The sequence below is a fragment of the Opisthorchis viverrini genome, assembly GCF_000715545.1.
Source record: "Opisthorchis viverrini unplaced genomic scaffold opera_v5_96, whole genome shotgun sequence".
Classification (NCBI taxonomy): Eukaryota; Metazoa; Platyhelminthes; class Trematoda; order Opisthorchiida; family Opisthorchiidae; genus Opisthorchis; species Opisthorchis viverrini.
The window spans coordinates 292,473-316,959 of NW_008751749.1; the positions used below are offsets into that span (position 1 = coordinate 292,473).

At 44.7% G+C, this 24,487-nt stretch overlaps 1 protein-coding gene across 1 annotated transcript in view; it reads left to right on the forward strand.

The window, feature by feature from the left end:
- T265_05122 (hypothetical protein) overlaps window positions 1–24,487 on the forward strand; it is a gene marked incomplete at both ends in the record, with an annotated part of 73,154 nt that overhangs the window by 12,072 nt on the left and 36,595 nt on the right. The window contains 10 exons of the mRNA XM_009170046.1: window positions 725–1,213; window positions 2,953–3,307; window positions 4,820–5,097; window positions 7,041–7,256; window positions 8,680–9,006; window positions 10,689–10,879; window positions 13,599–13,701; window positions 17,166–17,419; window positions 20,691–20,844; window positions 22,315–22,755. Of these exons, the coding sequence (XP_009168310.1) occupies window positions 725–1,213; window positions 2,953–3,307; window positions 4,820–5,097; window positions 7,041–7,256; window positions 8,680–9,006; window positions 10,689–10,879; window positions 13,599–13,701; window positions 17,166–17,419; window positions 20,691–20,844; window positions 22,315–22,755 (2,808 nt within the window). The remainder of the gene's footprint in view (window positions 1–724; window positions 1,214–2,952; window positions 3,308–4,819; window positions 5,098–7,040; window positions 7,257–8,679; window positions 9,007–10,688; window positions 10,880–13,598; window positions 13,702–17,165; window positions 17,420–20,690; window positions 20,845–22,314; window positions 22,756–24,487) is intronic.

A 24,487-nucleotide genomic window follows, 5' to 3' on the forward strand; every position in this document is an offset into this window, starting at 1 on the left:
TGGGGACCGCGTGATCCTCACTGTGCCTGGTTGGAGACACTGCAAGATATGGCTGCCAACCGATGTCAGTGGCGTTCTTGTTATTAGTTTCTATCCAGATTGCCTGAGTGAGTGTTTGGAGGTATAGACACCTCGGAAGTATTGTGTTAAGCTAGCACTAAGTCCCTTTCCCGTCCACTTTTACTCTTTTCTTTACAATAAGGCTTTCAAATAAAAATCATGGCTGTTCGGCAGTGAAGTATCGGTGTTGAACACTGACATCATGCTGTCGATGATGATGATGATGATGATGATGATGACTTTGAGTGTGCCAGTATGTTTAGAAAAGTACGGTAGCTTATCTGCTGCTTGCTTTGCTCACGCCTCGATTGCGCATTTAGTGTCATGTGATTCGGCGTTGACTGAATCCTCTTCAAGTTGAGACCCATTCGTTTTGGGGCGCAGGTTTTTCAGTGTTCATGGATTGTCGTTCTCCCGAATTCTACTGCCAAGCCAATTGCAGCCCGTCAGATGGCCACTAGTCCCAGTCTGTGTGGGGTCACAGGTGGGGCGTTCATACTAAAGGGCGTTTATCGAACATACCCTCATCCATTCTTAAGATTCGGGCTACACTAATTTAACGAATATCATTCCATCACATCAAACTGAAAAATCGCTTTCTGTATAGCCAATGACAGTCTTGCATATCGTAAAATTCAGCGTTTTGTGTTTCCATACTCCATAGCTTTACGAAATGCAGCGCGTTCGTCACGGAGTTATGGCTTTGGGACCGTCGGGTACCGGCAAAACCAAGTGCATTTCCGTTTTGCTGCAGGCTCTGTCTAGCTTAGGTCGACCTCACAGAGAGGTACGCATGAACCCAAAGGCCATCACGACCGCCGAGATGTTTGGCTATTCCATTTCGACCGCTCAGGATTGGGTGGATGGGATATTTACCACACTGTGGCGGAGAACCCTGCGACTCAAACCGAGTGAGAACTGCTGGCTCATTTTGGATGGGCCAGTAGATGCCACATGGATTGAGAATCTGAATTCAGTACTGGATGACACTAAGATACTCACGCTGGCCAATGGTGATCGGATCACCATGGTACCAAACTGCAAACTGGTATTTGAAGTGGACAGTGTCGACAATGCGTCACCAGCAACAATATCAAGATTGGGCATGGTATACCTGAGCAGTGCCTCACTCACATGGGCCATCATTTTCCAGGTAAGTTCCACAGACTGTGCTAGATTATCATCATTTCATGAATAGTACAGTTATTTGAACTTCATCCAATCACAGCAGGTGTAAAGGACATCCCTGTTTTATTCTATTTACGCATCGAGATTATCCATTTAGTGAGAGACCTTGGATTGATTAGTCTAAGTATGGTTGACCTACCAATTGGCGCACCATGCGTTCCAATTGGGAGTGGTCAGCATAAGTACTTGAGCAGTTTTCTGTAGAAAAAAGTATCAAACAGTTCCAGCAGGCATGGATATTTGATAAGAAAGGGATTAAGTCCTCGAAAACTATGGAAGATCTTGTTGAAATCTGTTGTCATTCTGAAGGATCAGACGGAGGTCTTGCAGTATTACTTGAATACCAAACTAATAGGCTTAGAAATGCCGTCACCGATGTTGAAACTGCAAGCGCAGAAGATTTCCGCGGAAACAAACGAGGATTAACACCTCCTGAAAAGATGCAATTGCCAAGATTTTATCTTCAAAGCGACTGAAGTCCCCGCGAACATAGAAAGCCTCTGGGTAAGAAATACATTCATAAGCGATCCTACAAACCTACTTGGTGTGTTTTGCAATGCACTTCTCATAAGGTTGCTGAAAACTCCTCGATAGACCACGACCGGTTTAGCCCTTCTTGGGGCTCATCAGGTAGGCGCAGTCCCCGAGTTTCCGTCAACCTTATGTTCTACTTGAAACCAAATTGTACGAAATTAGCGAATATACACTCGTTTGCAAACTGATTTGGTTTTTCGAGTGACTCATCTGGAACCCAGCTGAATTTCTCGGTTTTTATGTTTTCAGGCGAAATGTGTATATATCGCGATATATACCACGATATATATATATATATCGCGATTTCTCGAATATCGTAGCGACTAAAAAATGAGGCAATCTGGTGCAGCACATTCAGTTGCCTGGAAACATCAAAACCGAGAGATTCAGCTGGGTTCCAGGTGAGTCTCTCGAAAAACTAAGTTAGTTTGCAAATGAGCGTATACTTACTACTTGGTGTGTTTTATTGATGTGTCGCAAATGTCAGTTTCCCCGTAACTTGATTCTGATAATTTTGTATTCTATCTTGTGCGTCCATGAAGCAGGTGTCTGATTTGATTGGTTAGAAAATTCCGACACGTTTTCAATCATTTCCACCGCCTATTTGGTTCAAGACAAATCATGACACAAACCGAGGGATATACTTGTGAATACTAATGACAGACAACTGTGTGCCAGTGATCTCTTTCTACGCTGTGTTTTCCGCAGCGGGCCGGCTCACAGTTATCTAAGAGTAACATTTCGTTTGGGGGTCATTACCTACCCGGGGATCTCCTCAGAATGAGAATCTCCTGCCACCTGAACACCCCATGTAGTGCTACTACTCACAGAGGGTCACAGTATATGGGTTAGGAATATGGCGATACTGTATCTAAACACAGTAAAACTGTATTGTTGAAATCTTCTTAGTGGAAGGGAAAATCTCATGAAAATCTTATGAACCTATACAAGGCTTTACCAGTGTGTAGAGACTGGATAAAGAGTTGGCGTGTTTTACCTCTTTGGCGGCTGCACACCAGACAAACAACGGGGACTTTTTAAACTGACAACCACAACAAGGTTTACTGCAGTGTACTTGACAACTATGGTAGGTTTCAACATCCGACAAAGCTTTATGTGATGTATCAAGTTACCATACAAAACCCTAATCTATGCTGCCGATTTCTCAAGGCCTGGTTGCAAAAGCAGACTCAGCCGGTAGCAGAAACAGTGGGTCCACTGGTGAACAATTTGTTTGGACGAATGCTGAATTTCGTGCAATCGAAGCTGCAACCCCGCGTTCATTACCTGGAGGCGTTCTATATTTGTCAACTCTGCGACTTGTTGTCTGGCATGTTGGACGAGGCAACATCATTCATCAAATTGCAGAATGTGACCATCTTCTGTCTGGTTTGGTCTTGCGGTTGCTTGCTGGATGTTGACGATAGACGAAAACTAGATCAATACATGCGAGACTTGTATTCAGGAGTCGAGCTTCCCGGGAAAGATGGCAGAACTGTATTCAACTATCGAGTGGATGACGACGGTAAGTCACGATAGGTTGGTGGAAGGTTTTCAGAATTTAGGTCACTTGTTGTACGGTAGAGTACACTGTAATGCATCACAGTACAGCATAGAATAATATAGTATAGTATAGTATAGTATAGTATAGTATAGTATAGTATAGTATAGTATAGTATAGTATAGTATAGTATAGTATAGTATAGTATAGTATAGTATAGTATAGTATAGTATAGTATAGTATAGTATAGTATAGTATAGTATAGTATAGTATAGTATAGTATAGTATAGTATAGTATAGTATAGTATAGTATAGTATAGTATAGTATAGTATAGTATAGTATAGTATAGTATAGTATAGTATAGTATAGTATAGTATAGTATAGTATAGTATAGTGAAATTCAAAACCTGTTGTCACACTGGTGTTGATGTGATGGGACATACTGAGGGCTAAAGTTCCGTATGAAAAGAGAAGCATTAGGATCAGGAAGTCCTTAATAACTCTTGTACGTAGTCCTCTACGTAGTCCACATTACAGTCAATAAGACATTTTTTTAAAAATTCCGCTCTTATGGATTCTCCCTTCAAAACCATTACCCTAAATGCTTCACATGGATAAAAATGGTCCAATCGCTTTCAATCAAGAAAAGTGTTGACTGGTTGCCCAAACTCTCATTTGTTACCTGGTGCAAGCAGTTGGGGACATTTTGATGCATCCTGACCATAGTTCATATTCGAAACTTTCAGAATGATTTAGGCGGGCAACAGGAACAGACTGACTATGATGAAACGCTTGGCAGTAATTTGTTCATGCAAGCGAGTCTTTGATGTACCTTGTCGTCCGTAGGATGAACATCCAGAGTAGCATATTTCAGGGGGATCGAAGGTGTTTTTCAGCGCCAGTATAGAGCGTCTACTTGACAGTGACTACAGAGTGGGACTTAATCAGTGTACGGAGGCCAGCCGTCCCTAATAACCGAACATCACATCATTTGGACGGATGTGTCACGTGCAGGACACGGGTCAAACGAAGGCATGCCCTGATTGGTCAGAATGCCAGCCAATCCGAGCCAAGCACCTTTGACTCGACGCTTCTCGCCCCCCTCACGGATATTCTGGCACGACCTTGTGAAACACTCTGTGACTAACCTATAAACACAGCTGTAATGATTTTCCTTTGACTCCATAAAGGGCTGTGTAGAGCTGCCGTGTTTTTTGATACACCATAGTGGGCGGAGCAGGAAGCCAAGGGACCGATACAACGACCGTCCACCAAGTTACAACAATCAGGCAGTTAGAAATCCATTCAGGTGACTCGGTCCCAAGAATGTTTGCCTATTCAAGTTCTCACTCACTGAAGCGCTGACAAGAATAAGGAAGCATTTTGTGGTCACTAAACCTGTTCACTGTGGGCATCATCTCCAGTCCCTAGGACCAAACGAGTTTGACTGGAATTTCCTGTGAATAGATTCAGTCGTGAGGGTTTATTGACTCCCACATGTGAATTTCTTTCATCTTACTTTATGACAAATTCAGGTTTCTGGGAGTTGTGGTCTGAGGGCTTGGAGACCTACATCAGTACAGCTCAAATGCAGCGACCTTTTCATAGCATTCTCATTCCAAACGAGCACACGGTAGCTACACAGATGTTCATGGAAATACTTGGTAAACAAAGCAAAGCCCCACTTCTGGTGGGTGAAAGCGGAACGGGAAAAACTGTCCTGGTGCGTAACTACCTGAGTCGGCTGCGATCCGATTCGAGCATTAGCAAAGTCTACAGTTTCTCCTCATCAACAACAGCAGCCATGTTTCAGGTAAGTTTCACTGTTCAAAATGTGGTTGGGGAGCACCATGGCAATATCACTCGCATTCCATTGAAGAATGTGTCCAGCACCAGAAGCCGCGTTGGTTCGGACATGTGTTGCGCATGCCGAACTATCGTCTGCCGAAGAGAGCGCTATTTTCCATGCCCAACTCAGAGTGGCGTAAACAGAGAGGTGGCCAACCCTTGACTTGGCAGAGGAGTATGAAGGAAATCACGAAACGCTTGAGTGCTGTCGGTGCTACTCGCCTTCCAGGATGAGGACCGCGTGATCCTCACAGTGCAAGATACGGCTGCCAACCGATGTCAGTGGCGTTCTTGTTGTCAGTTTCTATCCAGATCGCTTGAGTGAGTGTCTGGAGGTGTAGGCACCTCGGAATGATTGTGATAAGATAGCACTATGTCCCTTTTCCGTTCACATTTACTCTTTTCTTTACAATAAGGCTTTCAAATAAATCATGGTTGTACGGCAATGACGTATCTGTGTTGAACACTGATGTCATGCTGTCGATGATGATTATAATGATCACTGGCACAGCTTAATGGCCCTGAGAATTCGAATGGATTACGACGCCGCGACTATCAAAGCTGTTATCCAACCCAGTTATGGAGCCCAGTTCTACCCGCATTCGGACCAACCTTCAGAAGACTCCACCGAATTAATCCGGTCATTTCCGCCCTAGCTAAACAAATGCTCCATGAGGGCCCACCATGGCGTGACTTTGCCTAGATCCTGGGTGAGGTACAAAACACAAGAAGATGCTCAAAATGCAGGGTTGGTTGCTGTCACGTGTGAGGAGCCGTGCAAATACCGCTCTAGTCGGAAGTCCTGAATGTTATCAGACATTTTGACACCGTACAAAGTTCTGATATCTAAAGAGGACGCGTTTAAATAACTTGACTATAGGGAAATTCGAATGCCCTATCCGGTTAACTCCAACGTCCGGTTTCAGCCTGCGTATAGACGGTGTTATTCGCCAATCGCTCAACTAGTGTCCGCCACGCCACTAAGTACTTTCTATGGTGGTGGTCTTGAATTTGGCCGAGAAGTGCCGTAGTTGTTTTCGGTTTTATTTCCGTTTGGTGTGCAACGGCTAGGTTAAACCACCAGATTCACCATACGCTTTTAACGTCAGTCTGACTCTCATCAATAGATGACGAGCCCCTACACTCCGCTAAACAAGAAGACGTCATTCTGATTAATGGGACGTTTGCAATATTCGCCTTCGTAACAAGTTCCCACGCTCATCGAGTACTTCAATGAGGTCTCTCAAGTATCAAAGCGCTGTGAAAAGTATATGGGCCTTAGTCAGCCTTCTACATGCGTCGATGATGCCCTTACAATCAACTTCTTGGCTTTGTAAGCAGAAATAGTGTACTATGTTTCGAACAGGGTCCACAATTTTCGCGAACTTGCATCCTCTTTAACAAAGATCCCACTGAATCTACACAAATTCTCCCTGATATCTCCAGTGACACCTTAGTTTTCATTTTGTGCAACCAGTGATTTATTCTTTCTCCCCAATAAAGTACTTCATCTATCTCCGGTAGTCTTATTCATTAGAAGATTGAAAACCATTTCGATGATTTGCTTTCTTCAAACAACTTGTAGATTAAATATGAAGATTTCCGCTTTTATAAAGGAAACTACTCACAAGGTTGCTGAAAACTCTTCGACTGCCTACGACCGGCTTCGCCCTTCTTGGGGTTCATCAAATAGGCGCAGTCCCCGAGTTCCCGTCAACCGTATGATCTAATTGAACCCAAATTGCACTGTTTTCGAGAAACACACTCATTTGCGAATCAGTCGTAGATCAACAACGCTAAACGTTTACTCCTAAGTGAAAACACTTCTGGGTTCTCAGTCCTGTGTTTCGCTATCTAACCAACTGTACGTACAGTGACTAATTTTGCTCACTCCCTTATGATGTGTAGCGGGGTATGGAAAGTTTTATAGAACGGCGCGTGGGGAGCACCTACGGTCCACCGAAGGGAAGAAAACTCACTGTATTCATCGATGACATTAATATGCCCATGCTGAACGAGTGGGGAGATCAAGTAGCGAACGAGCTTGTGCGTCAGTTGATGGAGATGGGCGGTGTGTACAGCCTAGACAAAGTTGGCGAGTTCCTCTCAATCATGGATGTGAAGGTTGGTTGCTCTTTTTATACATTTTTTTCGCACACCTGCTAACTGAATTAGTAGTCTCTGTTTTTGGAAGTTTGACGGGGGTACACCACTGACGACTCCTGTGGTGTCTATGTTTACACAGATACCTCACGTCGTCATCATCCACATAACTAATAGCAACGTTCAAGGTCCGTAGTTCTGCAGCATGACTTTGCCCTTTGTGAGCACAATGCACATGTTGGAGAACTGGCTCATACCTAGTGTGAACTATCGTGATCGAAACCGTAAAGAGTTAGACGTGATCACTATGAAAAAAATCGTTCAGCTGTAGCACCTTTTCGGTGCCTAGCTACCATGCCACCCGAAGGCTGCACGAGGGCTGGGATACTACCAGGTTGCCTAAACCTAGACACTGGAAGCCGAGAGGCAGAGGTCGGGTTCGAACCACTGACCTTCCGGTCAGTAAATTTGCACTCTAACCGCTTGGGCAATTTCGCTCCGTAGGTTTATATTTGCAGGCTTCCCTGTCGGATAGCACTGATGAGGAGTTCAAGACACTGATAGACTGATCGACTGAGATCCAGACCAACCGAATAAAGAGCGCAAGCATGCTTTCACGCGTCGATATCCTAAAAGTCGCGGCAAACCAGCCAGTGTGCTTGTTGTGGTGACCGAAATCAAAACAATTAGCTTGCGAACACTGCACGTCTGACGCGCTATTACCTAATCTCACAATCGCCTCGAACGACTCGTGTCGACTGTGTTATTGCTCAGACTCAAGACTGACTGTCAAACGTTAAATCACTGAATTGATCAGGACTCTACGATGACACTGCAAGTAAAACGACAACGGTTGAACAAACTGGAGAACAAGCTGTAGGTCATATCTGATCTATGTCGTAGATAGGGTGAGGCTTACTCATGAAGTACGACTGATCGAACGAAAACTCTGTCTTCGCAGGTTGGTCCGACCAGTTTATACAAAATCCTTTTAGTGGAATATTGCTTGAGAGGGCTGTTTATACAGTTGCATTCCTCAAGAGAATTCAATTAATCACTCAGATTGGGAAAATAAATAGTTCACAATAAACGAAATCTGTTTGATGTTGACAACTAATACCCGTTTGTCTGCTTCATTGACCACACGCAGGTGGGTAGGATGAGAGTACAAGTACAAATGAAACTAAACCATAGCTGAGCTGTGGCTGGATGTCTTCAAGGACAAAAAACTATAAAGTGCAACTGATTTCATGTGGTATGAGTGACAACACAAAACAGAATAGTCAGAACGTTAGTGTGACCTAACGTGACAGAGAATTCCACAACCCACTCGGTCTTGCATTCGTTAAGTCGATGGTAAACAACCCACTATCATCTGACTGTTGTCAGACTTTCCAGAAGATAGTTTGCTGAAGTCTTCCGTTGTACTATTACTCCCTTCTAGTTTGTGGCTGCGATGACCACACCTGGTGGTGGACGATCGGACATTCCATCTCGACTCAAGCGGCAGTTTTGTCTCTTCTACATTCTACTGCCCAGCGTGGCGACCATTGACTACATTTTCCGCTCCATTGCATCGAGTTACGTTAGCACGGAACGTGGATTCAAGCGCGAGATTGTCAACCTGGTTCGTTCATTAGTAGGGCTGACCCGTGCCATTTGGGAGCAGACCAAGGCCAAAATGCTTCCAACCCCGACCCGATTCTTCTACTTTTTCAACCTGCGAGATCTCACACGTATTTGGCAAGGAATGGTGGAAATTGATCCAGAAGTGAGTTGTTATGCCAGTGGAAGTCATGCATCATCAAATCTGCTCAGCACTACTACCATGGATCCAACCGATCCTTAGTGAAGCCACCCTCGTCAACTCGTCCTTAGCTCCAGTCAACTTATAATGGGTATTTCTGAGAAGCTCTATGATGTACACATAAAGGAAGCCTTCTGTAACATTTTGTGACGCTCCGTCATTAGGCAATTTATCAAGCTGGACGTGCTGCACTACTCATAAGGTTGCTGAAAGCTCCTCGACAGACCACGACCGGTTTCGCCCCTCTTGAAGCTCATCGGGTAGGCACAGTCTACGAATTTCCGTCAACCTTACTTTCCACTTGAACGCAAATTGCACGAAATTAGCGAAACACACTCATTTGCAAACCAATTTGATTTGGTGGGAGACTCACTTGGAACCCACCTAAATCACTCGTTTATAATATTTCGAAGCGACTGAATGTACTAAACCAGGCCGCCTCATGTTTCTCTTGGCACGCCTTTCGAGATATCGCGATACGCGTGAGTCTTCCGCAAAACCAAATTCGTTTGCAAATGAATGTATTCCGCAAATTTATCAAGCCGTTATGGTAATCAAGCTGACTTACAATTTTTGAGGTTACTAGGTAACATGTTACCCATCTCCTATCATCCAAACAGAACTATCAGAGTTGGCTAACGGCTATTTTTAAAACGATCCCATATTGTCATCCCAAACGTGGTACGCTTTTATGTGAGGAGGTAAACTCTGTAGTTAACGATGACGTAAACTCCAACTCACTTCGGCAACATTTTCCTTGTACGCAACTCCATTGATGAAAAAGAACCTGGGGAGGTCAAACGATGACTTGGCAGCGAAGTGTGAAAGGCGTTACTAGTAAACTCATCTGCCCTGGTCATCGCCGTCTCTCTGGATGGTCACTTCGAGATGGGCCACATAAAGGGTAAGAGGTAATCATTGTCAATCATTGTCAATCACTGTACGTCAAGTACGCCGTCCCTACAGCCGATAATGCTGACTATAACTCCACTGGTTTCCTCCTCTTCACTAGTATTGAAGTGTGCTTTGTGTTACAGATTGCTTGTGTTAATCCTATTGATCTACAGCTCATATCGGTTCTGTTACCTCTGGAAGACGCGCCTCAATGATCGCAATGACTGCTCGGTTTGTCATGATCAGCAGTACTGTCGCCAGTTATCTACTCAGTCCTACATTTTCCTAATAGGATATGCTAGGTTCATACGTGTTGGATCATGGAGTGTGACAGTGTAACGGTTATACTACTGACGGGGGAGGCGTGCGAGTAGTATGTTTTCTTCTTGTAAATTCTCTTGAAAAGGGAGATCTATTGCGGATTTGTGGACTCAGTTTGTAGCATTTGCTCGGACTTGAGCAACACTCAATGAATATCCAGGGAGGTTCAGGAAGACACGTTCAAGAGAAGATGGATGTTCAGTTTTTGTGAACAAGGTGCATATGAGAGTTTTGCTTTCCTCTCTGCGGCGAAAGCCTTTTTCCTTTCAACAGTACCCTCATGGAATTCTCGCCATACTGTGCTACTCTAGTTCGGTTGTTCCCACCCCTAAAACAGGTGTAAAAGAAGTTAAGCAACGTCTGAAGTTTCCCTAAATGCTACCAGAACCATTTTATTACTTTATTCTGACTACGCAATGCTTCTGGTTTAGGTGTACGAGACGAAGGACAAAGTGCTGATGCTCTGGCAGCACGAAGTTCGTCGCGTGCTTTCTGATCGTCTGATATCAGTCGAGGACAGAGACTGGTTTGAACATACTCTTCAATCGGCGGTGGATCAGGAGTTTGGAGCCGACTGGATGGAATATGTGTCACAGGAAGTGTTCGTTGTTGATTTCATGAGGTAAGGCTTCAGACAACTCAGACAGTTATAGACGTATACACTACTTATAAGGTTGCTGAAAATTCTTCCACAGCCCTTCTTGGAGCTCATCCAGTAGGCGCAGTCTCCGAGTTTCCGTCAACCTTAGGTTCTACTTGAAAACAAACTGCACGAAATTAGCGGAATGCACTCAGCTTGGAAACATCATAAACGAGGGATTCACCTAGGTTCCAGATGAGTCCCTCGTTACACGATGTTCGTTTGCAAATGAGTGTAGTTCGCTAAAATCGGACAGATGTTCGTCATTCATCAGTTAAATTAAAGCAATGTGCAAGGAGCTTGATTGGAGGGCTTGGATTATGCAGAGGACGCTGTTTTATTGTGTGACAACTGTTTTCCCACTCAGCCTACTCTAAACATACAATGGGATTCGCTCACTTGTTTCACCAGGCGCCTTGCACCTTCAGAGTGAAAAGTCTTAAGTCACGGTTTCACAACCTTTGTGTCCTTCTGAGAGTTCAGAATGAACAACTCGAGCTTTCTGGCCGTTTTACACACCTAGGCAGTCGCATGAGCCGTGACTATATCGAAATAGGTGAAGTCGACGAGCCAGTCACAAACAGCTTCCGCACATTGGGGTCTTTTTAAACCGAAGAAATAAACTTTATTGGAGGTAAAGGATCACGCATACAAGACAAGATTGGTCTTACTTTATGAATGTGAGACTCGGCCCCTCCCATCCGGTGGTCGTGGGTGTCCTCCAACGTTTGATCACTGACGTCTGCATAGCATAGAAGGAACCAGCTGGCCGAAACGAGTACGCAAGGAACTTATGTGTAATTGGGTATTTATGACGCATGAACAGCGAGCATGTACCGAAGGGAGCGCTGTCTTTCATAAAGGAAACTACTCACAAGGTTACTGAAAACTCTTCGACAGCCCACGACCGGTTGCACCCTTCTTGGGGCTCGTCAAGTAGGCGCAGTTACCGAGTTTCCGTCAACCTTATGTTTGACTTGAACCCAAATGGGACAGTAGTGATATAGGAAAGTGAAATGAACATGGCTACCGTCAAACTGAGTGTTGTGGTATCTTTTCGCCTTCTTGATTGTGAACCACATGATCCTGCTCGGATATAATTGCAAACCCTGCAGAACATGGTACCCATCTGATCCCTCTGATGTGTTTACTATTGATTCCTAGTCGGACTAATCAGCTGGAAATCACCTAGCATCGGGCTTATGTCGAGTGAGAATCGCAAAGGATGCTGGCTGACTTCCGCTGGTTGGACTTGACACACAGGCTAATGTAATTACTGCCCAAACGTGTAGGTATCTTATTTTTCATCGTTTCTCTCAAGGACAAGAGACCTCTTCCTACCAACTCCTCTCTCTCTCCTCTCTTTACGAACGCCTTTTTTCTCTTGTTTGTGTGACAGTCAAGCACCGGTATATACTACTCGTGTATTGCTGTCAGTAATATGATGATGATGTTAACCTTGCCTTCCATATTTACAGTCATGTACACAGAATACGTGTTTGACAGTATTTGTCCTGGTGTCTAGCTTCTGCCCGAAATAGACATCAAATCTTACGACCAACAGTCTACAGTACGCACTCAAATGAATGGACAGATTTGCACTGGATTGCTCCGGACCAGTACTCTATCTTTAAAAGAGAGGATACACAGTTGCGCTGTACTGGATGTTCTTCTTAGAGAAGTGGCGGTTGCCTGTTCGCTTATAAAAAATCAACAGCCTATAAACGGGTTATCTGGGTGTTATATCTGTTGATTCGCCGGCCTGTGGTATCTGCTGCTGACCCGCTCCAGTGCCTAGTGTCGGAGAGAAAAAGGCTCACGGAAGGGAACACAATAGCTATATTACAAAAAAGTGGTTGCGAGAGTGCGAGTGCGTGCGAGTGCGAAAAGTACAACGGCCTCAAGCTTTTTATTGGAAGGACACTGTCTGAACTTGGTCCAACGCTAACTCGCGCTGTCTGGGTTTAATGCAAGCCTGTGACGCGCTGCATATTGAGGGGGCGTTGTTTGTCTGGTCAACATCCAGCGGAGCTGAGAGTCTCGGTAGATTTTGGGCATTCAGTGGTTGCTTTCAGGAAGCTGACCTTCCTGATACTGGGGACTGAAGTGGACGTGATGGCTATCTTGATACCATATCATCCTGGATTTTTTCATACGAGCCCCTGCCAGTACGCATTCTCAAGCGAAACTCTCCCATCGTTCTGTATGAAGAGTGTTACCAGTGGAGGTTTTTAGCCTTAATAGGATTTCGCTACCCTCAAAAATAGGTCTTTTTGACGACAACCATCTTTTCGTCAGCACTGCTGTAGAGACACTTTGGGGTTTCGAACGTACTGGTTTCCATTATCTACTGGTCGGTCGAATCAGTCAATGTATTTGCGGTAAGGTGGTTGCTCAAGCCTGGTACAACTTGTATGTAGCTTGAACTTGGCGCACTGTTTAAACCGACTCTCACGCTGAAGGAGCATACCATTGTCAAACTCACTGACTAATTGGATCTGCTTCCCAGTTATTGCTATAGAAATCCCTGTTGGAACGAAACAAAATTGAAAATTGAATTAGGATCACTACGCACATGACGGGTTTCCTTTTTTTTCTCTCCTCACCTTCACAAAGGGACGACTTTCCAAAGTTAAGATCCAAGCATTCCAGTGAGTCCCTATCCACGGGTTTCCTTCTTTTCTCTCTCCAAATTCAAAAGGGACGACTTTCCAAAGTTAAGATCCAAGCATTCCAGTGAGTCAAGTGAAGTTACCCATAGGAGCACGGGAAGCGATTTCCATCGGCCCAAGGTATACGAACCTGTGAGTCAAGCTTCCTTTGACATTTTTTCCATGTTTTATTCGAAGAACAAAACGGTGTTTATGTTTCTGATGAAATTTCGTCAACCCTGGCTGCTTGTAACAATGTGGTCTTTGGCACCTGGCCGTGCTTTCCATTGTCCTGGTGGGGCATTGAAAACGTTGGAGCTGTATGCTTCCCCACTACGAAGCGGAACTGTACTGGTCAAGTAAATTCGATCAACAGATGCCGGGGTCTTTTCACCAGTCAAAAGCCAATGTTCATTTGTTAATCAATATAAGAATCGCGAGAATTTTCATAAAGGGAACTACTCACAAGGTAGCTGAAAACTCTTCGACAGCCCACGACCGGTTTCGCCCTTCTTGGGGCTCATGAACTAGGCGCAGTCCCCGAGTTTCCGTCAACCTCATGTTCTACTTGAACCCAAATTGGACCGTTTTCGAGAAATACACTCATATGCGGATCAATTTGGTTTTCTCGAGAGAATCAACTGAATCTCTCGTTTATCATATTCTACAACTGAATGTGCTGCACGCCACGCAGGCCATGGTTCAGTTGGCACGATATTCGAGATATCGCTGTATATTTTCATGAAGGAAACTACTCACAAGGTTGGTGAAAACTCTTCGAGAGAATTGGTTAACTGACTCAAGTAAGATCGAGATTGCTAAGTGGTTAAGGACCGAAACTACTGCCCGGGAGATCGGTAGTTCGAAGTCAAACTCTTCATATTGGCTAGTCTTGTCTAAGCCGGGGCGACCTGCCAATGTCTCGCTTCGGGTTGCACGTCAGCTAGTCACCGAAAGGGTGTTACAACCAAGTGATTATATACCTCTGTTTATTTCATTTTTGTTTGCTTAGATAGCTCATTCTTCCGTTTACTTACGGGTGGCAGTACAAGGTATTACACCCCCCTGAATATATTTGTCAAATGAATGAAGACACTGTGAGCCAGGAACCTATTGAATCTAACTTGATCTCATGATGATTCCCCCATTAATTTGCTTACCCCGTCTACGCTTGGGTGCTGTCGGTGCTAGTCACCTTCCAGGATGGGGACCGCGTGATCCTCACTGTGCCTGGTCGGAAACACTACAAGATATGGCTGCCAACCGATGTCAGTGGCGTTCTTGTTGTCAGTTTCTATCCAGATTGCCCGAGTGAATGTGTGGAGGTATAGGCACCTCGGAATGATTGTGGTAAGCTAAAACCAAGTCCCCTCCCCGTCCACCTTTACTCTTTACAATAAGGCTTTCAAATAAATCATGGTTGTACGGCAGTGAAGCATCACTGTTAAACGCTAATGTCAAGCTGTCGATGATAATGATGATGATGTACTTTTAAGCTCCACTCGTTTTGCTCTGCGTACCCACCACACACCTTCTCGCAAATGACACCCAGCCCGACAACTGTGCATCACCCTGCGTGTGTGTGTGCATGTGTGCAGCTGACCAACTTACCAATGTGCGTTCGTGTCTCGTTTGCTGAGCCTGTCTTGACCTGTTTTCTCATCGCACCGCCAATCAGAATCACGAGACTGTCCTCGGAAGGGACGACCGCGACCCGCACCAATGAGCCAAAATTCCGCTCGTCGTTGTTTGGTGTGCGGACGTTGACACTGCACCGTACCTGCACAGGCCTGTGCACTGGTTGACGCTGCAATTAAGGTTTGCTTTCCCTTGTGTAAACAGTACCGTAGAATTTCCAGCCCAATTCTACCTTTCGATATTCGGGATTGTCGAACCTACGCGTCACTCAAATTTCCGTATCGGGAACCTAAACACAACCTGACTAAAAACGATGTATTCGGAGCAGCTGGCATTCAGTTAGAGCTGCCACTTTCCTGATCCAACGACGTACTTACTTCTGCTAACAAATAATGATAGGTTGTGACCAATGAGTCTTACAAACAGAAGATTCGGTCCAAGATATGAGTTAGGTAACATCACCTGTATTTCAAGTCATCTGGTGTGGATCTCACTTCTTCGCTTGCTGGGATTTCCATATGTTTCAGTCAGAACTCTTTGAATGTGGTGAAAATATTTCCAAACCGAGTTGGGATTCATCCAATCTGGAAGGAATTCCACAACACAATGATTGGCTAACCTCTTGGCACGCAGCTGGGGGTTGGCCAAGTCACCTAAATCCATTCGGTTGTATCCGACAACGAATCTAGAATCCGAAAGAGGTAGAAAACACGGGGCGGGAGGATGCTTCAATAGTTCTGCGCTACTTGTGCTCACGGAGAACAGTGAAATCACACAAGGAACACTGGGGTCCTGGAAAGTCCAGCAGAACCTCGGTTAAATGGTCTAATTCGGTATCCCGCGAACATTCATTTCGTGTACTTGTTTCGCGCATCGTGCCATGTTTGCTGTGGACTTTGCTCGTCATAGCTCCCAGTAAACGAAGCTTAACGGTTGAAAGCCTCTAGCAAAGGTCGGTCGTTTGTTCCGTGCTTCCACATACACGGAGCGGCTTTATTTCCAGTCTAAGTGCGAGTTAATCACACTGCTGATCAGCCGCTCGTGGCCGAACGGTCAAGGTCGCGAGTTCGAGACTCTCCGGGGTTTCGTGAGATGTACACTGCTGATGATCTCCAATGAGGATGAAACAGTTGTACAATGCTTCTCGGCTTTTCAGCATAGATCGGTTTCACTTACAGGAGGAAATCTCCACAGAAAACCCAAATCTCCTCACACTACCAGTAAAATGAAGAAGGCCTTCGCTGCGGAGTTATTTATTAGAAAATGCCAACTGAACAGTTACAGACTATTGGATAGCGGAGCAAAAGTCTCATATGCATCTTGTTTACAAAAACTGAATATCCATCTTTTCCCTGAACGCGCCTTCCTGAACGTTCCTGGATACTCAGTGAGTGTTAGTCAAATGCGACTCTACAAATTCCGTAATAGATCTCACTTTTCAAGAGACGCAACGCGGATTTTCGAGAGAACATACTACTCGCATGCTCCCACCATCAGTAGTATCACCGTTACACCAGTCCTCCAGCATGTTTGGAACATGATTAAGTGAAAGTTTGCATGTCGGTTTACTTGGACCGTAGTGTTTCTGGATCGATTCGATGTGATTTGAAGCAACTTTACACATCCACAACAATGTGGATTGCACGGTAGATGATATTAAGTTGCCCTTGTGATTACGTGAAAGCGATGTCCTGAAAGGGTGCCACCCGCATGTGAATTTCGACAGCAGACAATGGCGCAGCAAATGGCGATATCAGTGGTTTCAAGAGTGTTGAGGGGCCTTTCTTGTTTAACCATCTATAAAGACTACTTTATGGGACCTTCAAACACCAGTACAAACATCCGTTTGTGGTGAAGTCACCCTAACCAGTGATGTGAAGAGGTTTCACGCATTTGATACGTCATTTAGCTAGCAAAGGTGTCAAGGCATCAAAGTGCTGATCAAATGACCCGCGTGCACATCCTTCTTTTGAATTTAGGTACTGAACATTGATGTACTTCGCAGCCGGATCGAACTTTTGCAAAATCAATTGAACACGTTATGCACGGGCCGAAAATCGGAATTGGTCTTCTACACGGATGCAATCAGGCATTTGGTTCGCATCTCGCGAGCCATACGGAATTCTTGTGGCCACGCTCTGCTGGTTGGAATTTCCGGATCAGGGAAGACATCCCTGGCTCGCTTAAGTGCCCTAATAGCTGGCTACCGCGTTTTCGAATGTCTTACCTCCAGGTAAGTTTTGTACAATTAGCGTAGCAAAGAAACGATTGGATATCAGACCTTTGAAGTTGACCTAAATATGTATTCAATTTAGACAGGAAAACTAAAAAGGGAACGAATATATTGCGCTAATTTCATAGTCTCGGATACCAGACCAATAGTCAATCAGCTCACCTGATTCGCGTATATTCCACAACATGGCCACATCACTGCTCCACTCAAATCGTTGTAAACTCGAATGGTTTATTCCCGTTTCACACCACCAGGCACATTGAGATACCTATTGTTATGCAATCAGACATTAACTTGCGTTCAGAAAGTGAAGATAGGGAGCGGTGATCACAATGAGACAAAAACGCAAAAGCGTGCAGATCAAATGACCCACTGGTGGCGACGCACGCCTAATGGATGATCGCTCTACTGGTGCGACATACGGTCGCCAATGGAAGCAAGAAAGAAAGGAGCCAGACGTACACAAAATCACCTGATATGAGTGTGAAATTAGTACTGTAACGTCAGTTTCAGGTGTAATCGACAACTCAGCTGATTCCAAGTGTGAAACTTATGAGGAACATCTTGGCATGATGAAGGACAAGTGTGCCTTGCGAAAGGGAAAGAAAGAGAGACATGCGATTCCATGTGGTTTGAGCTAAAGGGAGGCGAGAAGGCGTTGACATCATCTCACTACTGCTGCGGTTAAGTTGATCACATGTTCTACCAAGAGCTTCAATAAGCTCGCTTAAATTCATTTCTCAAGTGAGTAACCTGTGCTTTCGGCCAAAGGTGGATAACCCCACTGATTTCGGACAGAGCTACAGCATGTTCTCACTAGCTAAGAACATGGCTTCCAAAAGAATAACAGATTTCAGTGAGCAGCTCACCACCTTATGTGATAACAGTCCGCCAGGTAATGTAGTTAGAGGTGAGAACACCAGTGCAACCAAGGCTGTAACCCATACTGCTCTATTACAGTTCAACAGAAGGGCCGCAATGCTACTGAGTATATTCATGTATATATATATATATATATATATATTGGTAATACATTCACAGGTTCAGTTTCCCGGATGTAGATATTCGCAGAGGTGCTATGACGGAGCGATACTGATTTTTAAAGGAACGGTGTGATGAAAATCAGTGAGGACGTTCAAATCGGTTTTATTCTTTTGAAGGGTTATTTCCTTTTAGACGTTTGACTAGTACAAGGAGAACACGAAGGCCGGTAGCACCGGACAAAATTGTTGCGTCACAAAGTCCAAGGAAGCTTAAGGTTTACCTAAAATTACTCCTGAACATCGCGAAGGCTTTGGTCGATTTATTGCAGCGACTCTGGTAAACTTCGGAACACAGGCAGTTCAACGACAAGCAAGGTGAATAAATATTTGATGGCGAGCAGATGTCTGGTTGCCATAGTGTAACGGTGATACTACTGACTGGAGGCATACGTTTTCTCGTAGATTTCACTTTTCAAGAGACGCAAAACGGATTCACTACTCGCATGCCCCCAGTCAGTAGTATCACCATTACAGTGGTATTCTACACTGACCGGGTATTTCGGTGACTTTGGGACTGAACGGGTATCTCTCCCCTTTCAGTATAAGACACACTAAAGAGCAAGTTATATCTGGCAGGTGTGTCACTGCATCTAAGAAGCAGATCTGCATAGAGGTCCCTTTTGAACTAACACAGAGGCTGGCAACAGCACCAACACGGACGGGCAGCGTAGCAGATCGGACTCGGGGGCTTCCCTCATTCATAGGTGGACAACCAATGGCGATAAATGGGACTGTACATACCTATAATATACAACTAGGGATCAGATAACATTGGTAGAACCGATAGATGTCTCACCACTAAACTGTAAGCATACCTTCCTCTTTTGCCCCTAAATTGCTGGATCGACTCGTTGACAGAACATATCACCCTCCTCCGTAGCCAAACATCTGCTCACTGGAGACTATCAAGGTGGCTCCATTCCACCAATCGCTTACTTGTTCCTCACCGAAATTCACATGTTGTGAGGTTTTACCGAGTTCGCGGCAATAAATCGATTGGAACATTAATTCGAACTCTTAAGCTGCCTCTGAAATTGATGATTCAACAAGTCACATATGAGACATCTTTGTCCCTAGAGCAATACACTCATTTGAAAACTCACTTGATTCCATCGGAATACTCAGCTGAATCCCAGCTTACTCGGTCAATTTTAATTATATTCTTGTTGTGTTCTACGTACTGAACCTGAGAATCTATGCCTTGATTCCCAGCGAAACCCAGTTGGAAGATTTCACGGAGGGGCTCAAGCAACTACACCGCACAATCAGTGACGATTTATTGCAGCGACTCTGGTAAACTTCGGAACACAGGCAGTTCAACGACAAGCAAGGTGAATAAATATTTGATGGCGAGCAGATGTCTGGTTGCCATAGTGTGTGTAACGGTCTACTGACTGGAGGCATACGTTTTCTCGTAGATTTCACTTTTCAAGAGACGCAAAACGGATTCACTACTCGCATGCCCCCAGTCAGTAGTATCACCATTACAGTGGTATTCTACACTGACCGGGTATTTCGGTGACTTTGGGACTGAACGGGTATCTCTCCCCTTTCAGTATAAGACACACTAAAGAGCAAGTTATATCTGGCAGGTGTGTCACTGCATCTAAGAAGCAGATCTGCATAGAGGTCCCTTTTGAACTAACACAGAGGCTGGCAACAGCACCAACACGGACGGGCAGCGTAGCAGATCGGACTCGGGGGCTTCCCTCATTCATAGGTGGACAACCAATGGCGATAAATGGGACTGTACATACCTATAATATACAACTAGGGATCAGATAACATTGGTAGAACCGATAGATGTCTCACCACTAAACTGTAAGCATACCTTCCTCTTTTGCCCCTAAATTGCTGGATCGACTCGTTGACAGAACATATCACCCTCCTCCGTAGCCAAACATCTGCTCACTGGAGACTATCAAGGTGGCTCCATTCCACCAATCGCTTACTTGTTCCTCACCGAAATTCACATGTTGTGAGGTTTTACCGAGTTCGCGGCAATAAATCGATTGGAACATTAATTCGAACTCTTAAGCTGCCTCTGAAATTGATGATTCAACAAGTCACATATGAGACATCTTTGTCCCTAGAGCAATACACTCATTTGAAAACTCACTTGATTCCATCGGAATACTCAGCTGAATCCCAGCTTACTCGGTCAATTTTAATTATATTCTTGTTGTGTTCTACGTACTGAACCTGAGAATCTATGCCTTGATTCCCAGCGAAACCCAGTTGGAAGATTTCACGGAGGGGCTCAAGCAACTACACCGCACAATCAGTGAGAGAGGCGCGGGTTGTGTGTTGCTAATTCCAGATGAAAAGGTACAAGATGAATCCTGTTACGAATACGTGAATCAACTTCTCACAACGGGATATGTGAGTTCTCATTGCTGCTGTTGTGGTTTTCGGATTATGTCTAAAAGTCCCGACAAAGGTTCTGTGAGTAGATGCACAAATAATGGGTAACCTTATAGACTCCAACCGAAGAAGCGCGTGATCATAAACACCACCAAGCAGTGAAGGCAGTGGCGGTGAGGTTCGGTGGTCATCGTCTGTGTTCCCATGGTTTTTAGTGACCTGCTTGTCCACTATTCACCGGAGATCTCATTTTTCGCTGATCACTCGATCTAATCAAGGTTAAGAACTGACAATTCCAATTTCGAAGGTGTGGAAGACAAGAAAGCCAAGGTCGCGTTTGAGGAATAGATGGTGGAGGCCAACTGGACTACTCAACGGCCGAGTTACGACAGACAGGGATTGAAACCAAGACAGAATTCTCTAGAGGTTGCAACCAGCAGTTCCGCCTCTCAAGCTGTCTGAATATGGTTATGTCAGCCGTACTTCCCCTGTGGTATGACGCGTCATCAGTTTTCCAAATCAGTATTCCCTGCTAAATGCGAAGTGAATCTATCAGGAAGATTAGCTTCCTGAAAGCAACCACTGAGTGCCCGAAATCTACCGAGAATCTCAGCTCCGCTAAATGGTGACCAGACAGACAACGCCCCCGCAATATGCAGCGCGTCACAGCCTTGCATCGAACCCGGACAGCGCGAGTTAGCGTTGGTCAAGGTCAAACAACGCCCCCGCAATATGCAGCACGTCGCAGCCTCGTACCAAAGCCAGACCGTGTGCGTCAGCATTGGACCGAGTTCCGACACTGTCCTGCACTCGCACGCACTCACGATCTCACACTCGCTTGTTCGGAATATAGCTGTTGTGTTCCCTTCTGTGAGTCTTCCTCCGGCACTAGGCCCTGGAGCGGGTCAACAGCAGATACCTCAGATTAGTGAATCAGCAGATATGACAGAATCCCTTCTGAAAAGCGTATCGTCATCAATTTAAAAATGTAGCTACGATTGATTTGTTTCCGTTATGCTGTTAGCATCCGTTTACTTTCAAACAAATGGATGGCTCATCTGTGATCAGGTTCATTTTTACAACATGCAGACACTATCTAATTGGAGCAAAAGCTTTGATTCCTTGACAAGTGGCTTGAAATCTGTGGGACATAGGTGAACACTTTGATGTTTTTGGAAGCGTAATGGGTCACACAAGTATATATGGCAATTTTGAAAAATGTTGAATATTGAGGATGATGTGGTCTGCCTAAGAGTCATCAAAATAACTCTGTATGAGGTGCCTTAACAAAAGTGTGCATGCAAAAGTTAGAAGGATAGAACTTTGTTGAAAATATGCAGGTGACCGTCGTGACTGACTTTCAGTAGATGACTTGTACTCTCCATTACTAATGACACCGTGCTTTTATCAAAGGACCTGATAAATCAACACAGCTTATGTCCAAAAAGCAACTAAGCCCAGTTACTCTTGTCCCATCTTTTCCCACAGTCACCGAATTTGTTTCAACGAGAAGAATTTGAAGAACTACTGGGCTCAATCGAAGGCACATCAGCTTGCGGCGCTTCAAATCAATCAAGTGATCTTGAAGGCCGACTCGAGGTGTATCAGAACCGAATACGAGCCAACCTTCATATTGTTTTATGCTTCTCGTCACTGAGTTATAGTTTCCGGCAACGAGTGATGTGCTATCCGGGACTGCTCTCAGGTTGTGTACTCGATTGGTGGGATGAATGGCCCGAAGAAGCCTTGATAAGCGTGGGTCATCGGTTTCTGACCGACTTTCCTCCAGTTAATGAGCAATATGTGAAAGCCGTTGCCAGCATTCACAATTCCGTAGTCCTTGCAGCCAACGACTATTCCAACAAATATCAGCGCAATATATGCATTACACCGAATAACTTCCTGATGTACACAAAAGAGATTAAGCAAGTATGTTTCTTAATAATAGTCATTTCGTTATCTGTTGTCCAAGCATGGTTGTTCTGTGGTTCCAAGTGGATCCTATCTGTTGATCGTAGGCTTTGAAACAGTGCAGCTCCATTAAGAATTGCCTTCGCATTTCCTATTCTCGCCGACTTTATGTGATACTGTGTAATATGTCTGAATTGGTCCCACTTGAGTATATTCCGTCTGTCACAGCAAAATTTGTACGGTTTATAATGATCCTGAGAGCCAAATGACTTTTCACTGCGACTGGTGATCTGAAATCGCGCGGAATTTGAAAACTCGCCTTTTGATAATGTATATTTTAAGCTGACAGGAGACGAGTCTTTCTTCCGTGATGGCTAGTTCTGAGAGAAGCGAGAAAATGGTGAATTAGTTCCCAGTGGATCCCGAGACTTTTATAGTCTTCCACGAAAGAAAACTCGCCATATCCGTATCTCATTCTTATAAAATCTGTCGACCCAGTTTCCCATTGTTCTCACATCTATTCGTAATGCTACTTACCGGACGACACTGGCGCTAGCCAAGTTCGACATGGTAGACAATAAAAAACATTCTACCCCGGATTTATTAGATGATACGTCATGACCAACGTCAGAACTCTAGTGGATTCATGGTGTTTCCCTAAAGTACGTACCAGTGAGTCACGTCAGTAGCAATTGTACTGTTGTGTCTTGGTGGACGATCGTGCAACTCTATCGGCTCCTTGGCTTCCTGCTCCGCCCAATACGGTATATCAAAAGGCACGGTAGCTCTACACAACCCTTTATGGAGACAAAAGGAGAATCATTACATCTGTATTTATAGGGTAATCACAGACTGTTCCACAAGGTCGTGCTAGAAGCACCGTGAGAGAGCGAGAAGCGTCCAGTCAAGGATGCTCGACCCGGATTGGCTGACATTCTGACCAATCAGGGCATGCCTTCGTTTGGCCCGTGTCCTGCACGTGACATCCGTCCAAATGATGTGATGCTCGGTTATTAGGGACGGCTGGCCTCCGTACATGTACCATTTTCGCATGATGTCAAGGTTATCGGCATTTTGCGGGTCTTGGTGTAACGGTGGTTACTACTGATGGGGCATGTGAGTAGTCTGTGGTTTTCTCGTAACTCTGCCTCGCGTCTAATAGAAGGTGGGGTTTAGTACGGGACTTGTGAAACTGCCTCAAGCATTCGTTTACAATTGCTTGATAGTCAGTGAATATTTACGAAAGTTCAAGAAGACGCCTGAGGAGCTTTTAAAACAAGGCTCATATGCGATGTTCACTTTCCTGTCCGATAATTTATAACTTTCTAGTTGATGTTTGTTAATAAACGACTCTGCGGCGAAGGGCTTTCCTCCTTATAGTGATAGCATGACAGTTTTGAAACCGTTTGTTGGTCCAGTTCACGAGAGATGTTTTGTACAAATCGGACCGACGTTGCAACTAGCTAGCAAGGGTCAGCTAGGAGAGTAGATCTTGTTTTGCAGTATATTGTTCAACGAATCCGGACAACTGCTGACCAAAATGAGCTTGTATGCAAATCAACTCTTCCTTTTAGACGGTTCTTGCAGGACCGAATTCATCTGTTCCTTTGGCTCCTCGTACGCTAGCATACGTTATAGCTTTTCTTTTGGGCTATGGTATTCACAACAGAATGAACGGGGTAAAGATTACTGCGATTAGTAATCATTTGAGGACGTGATTGCATACTGCTTCGACCAGGAACTCACTACC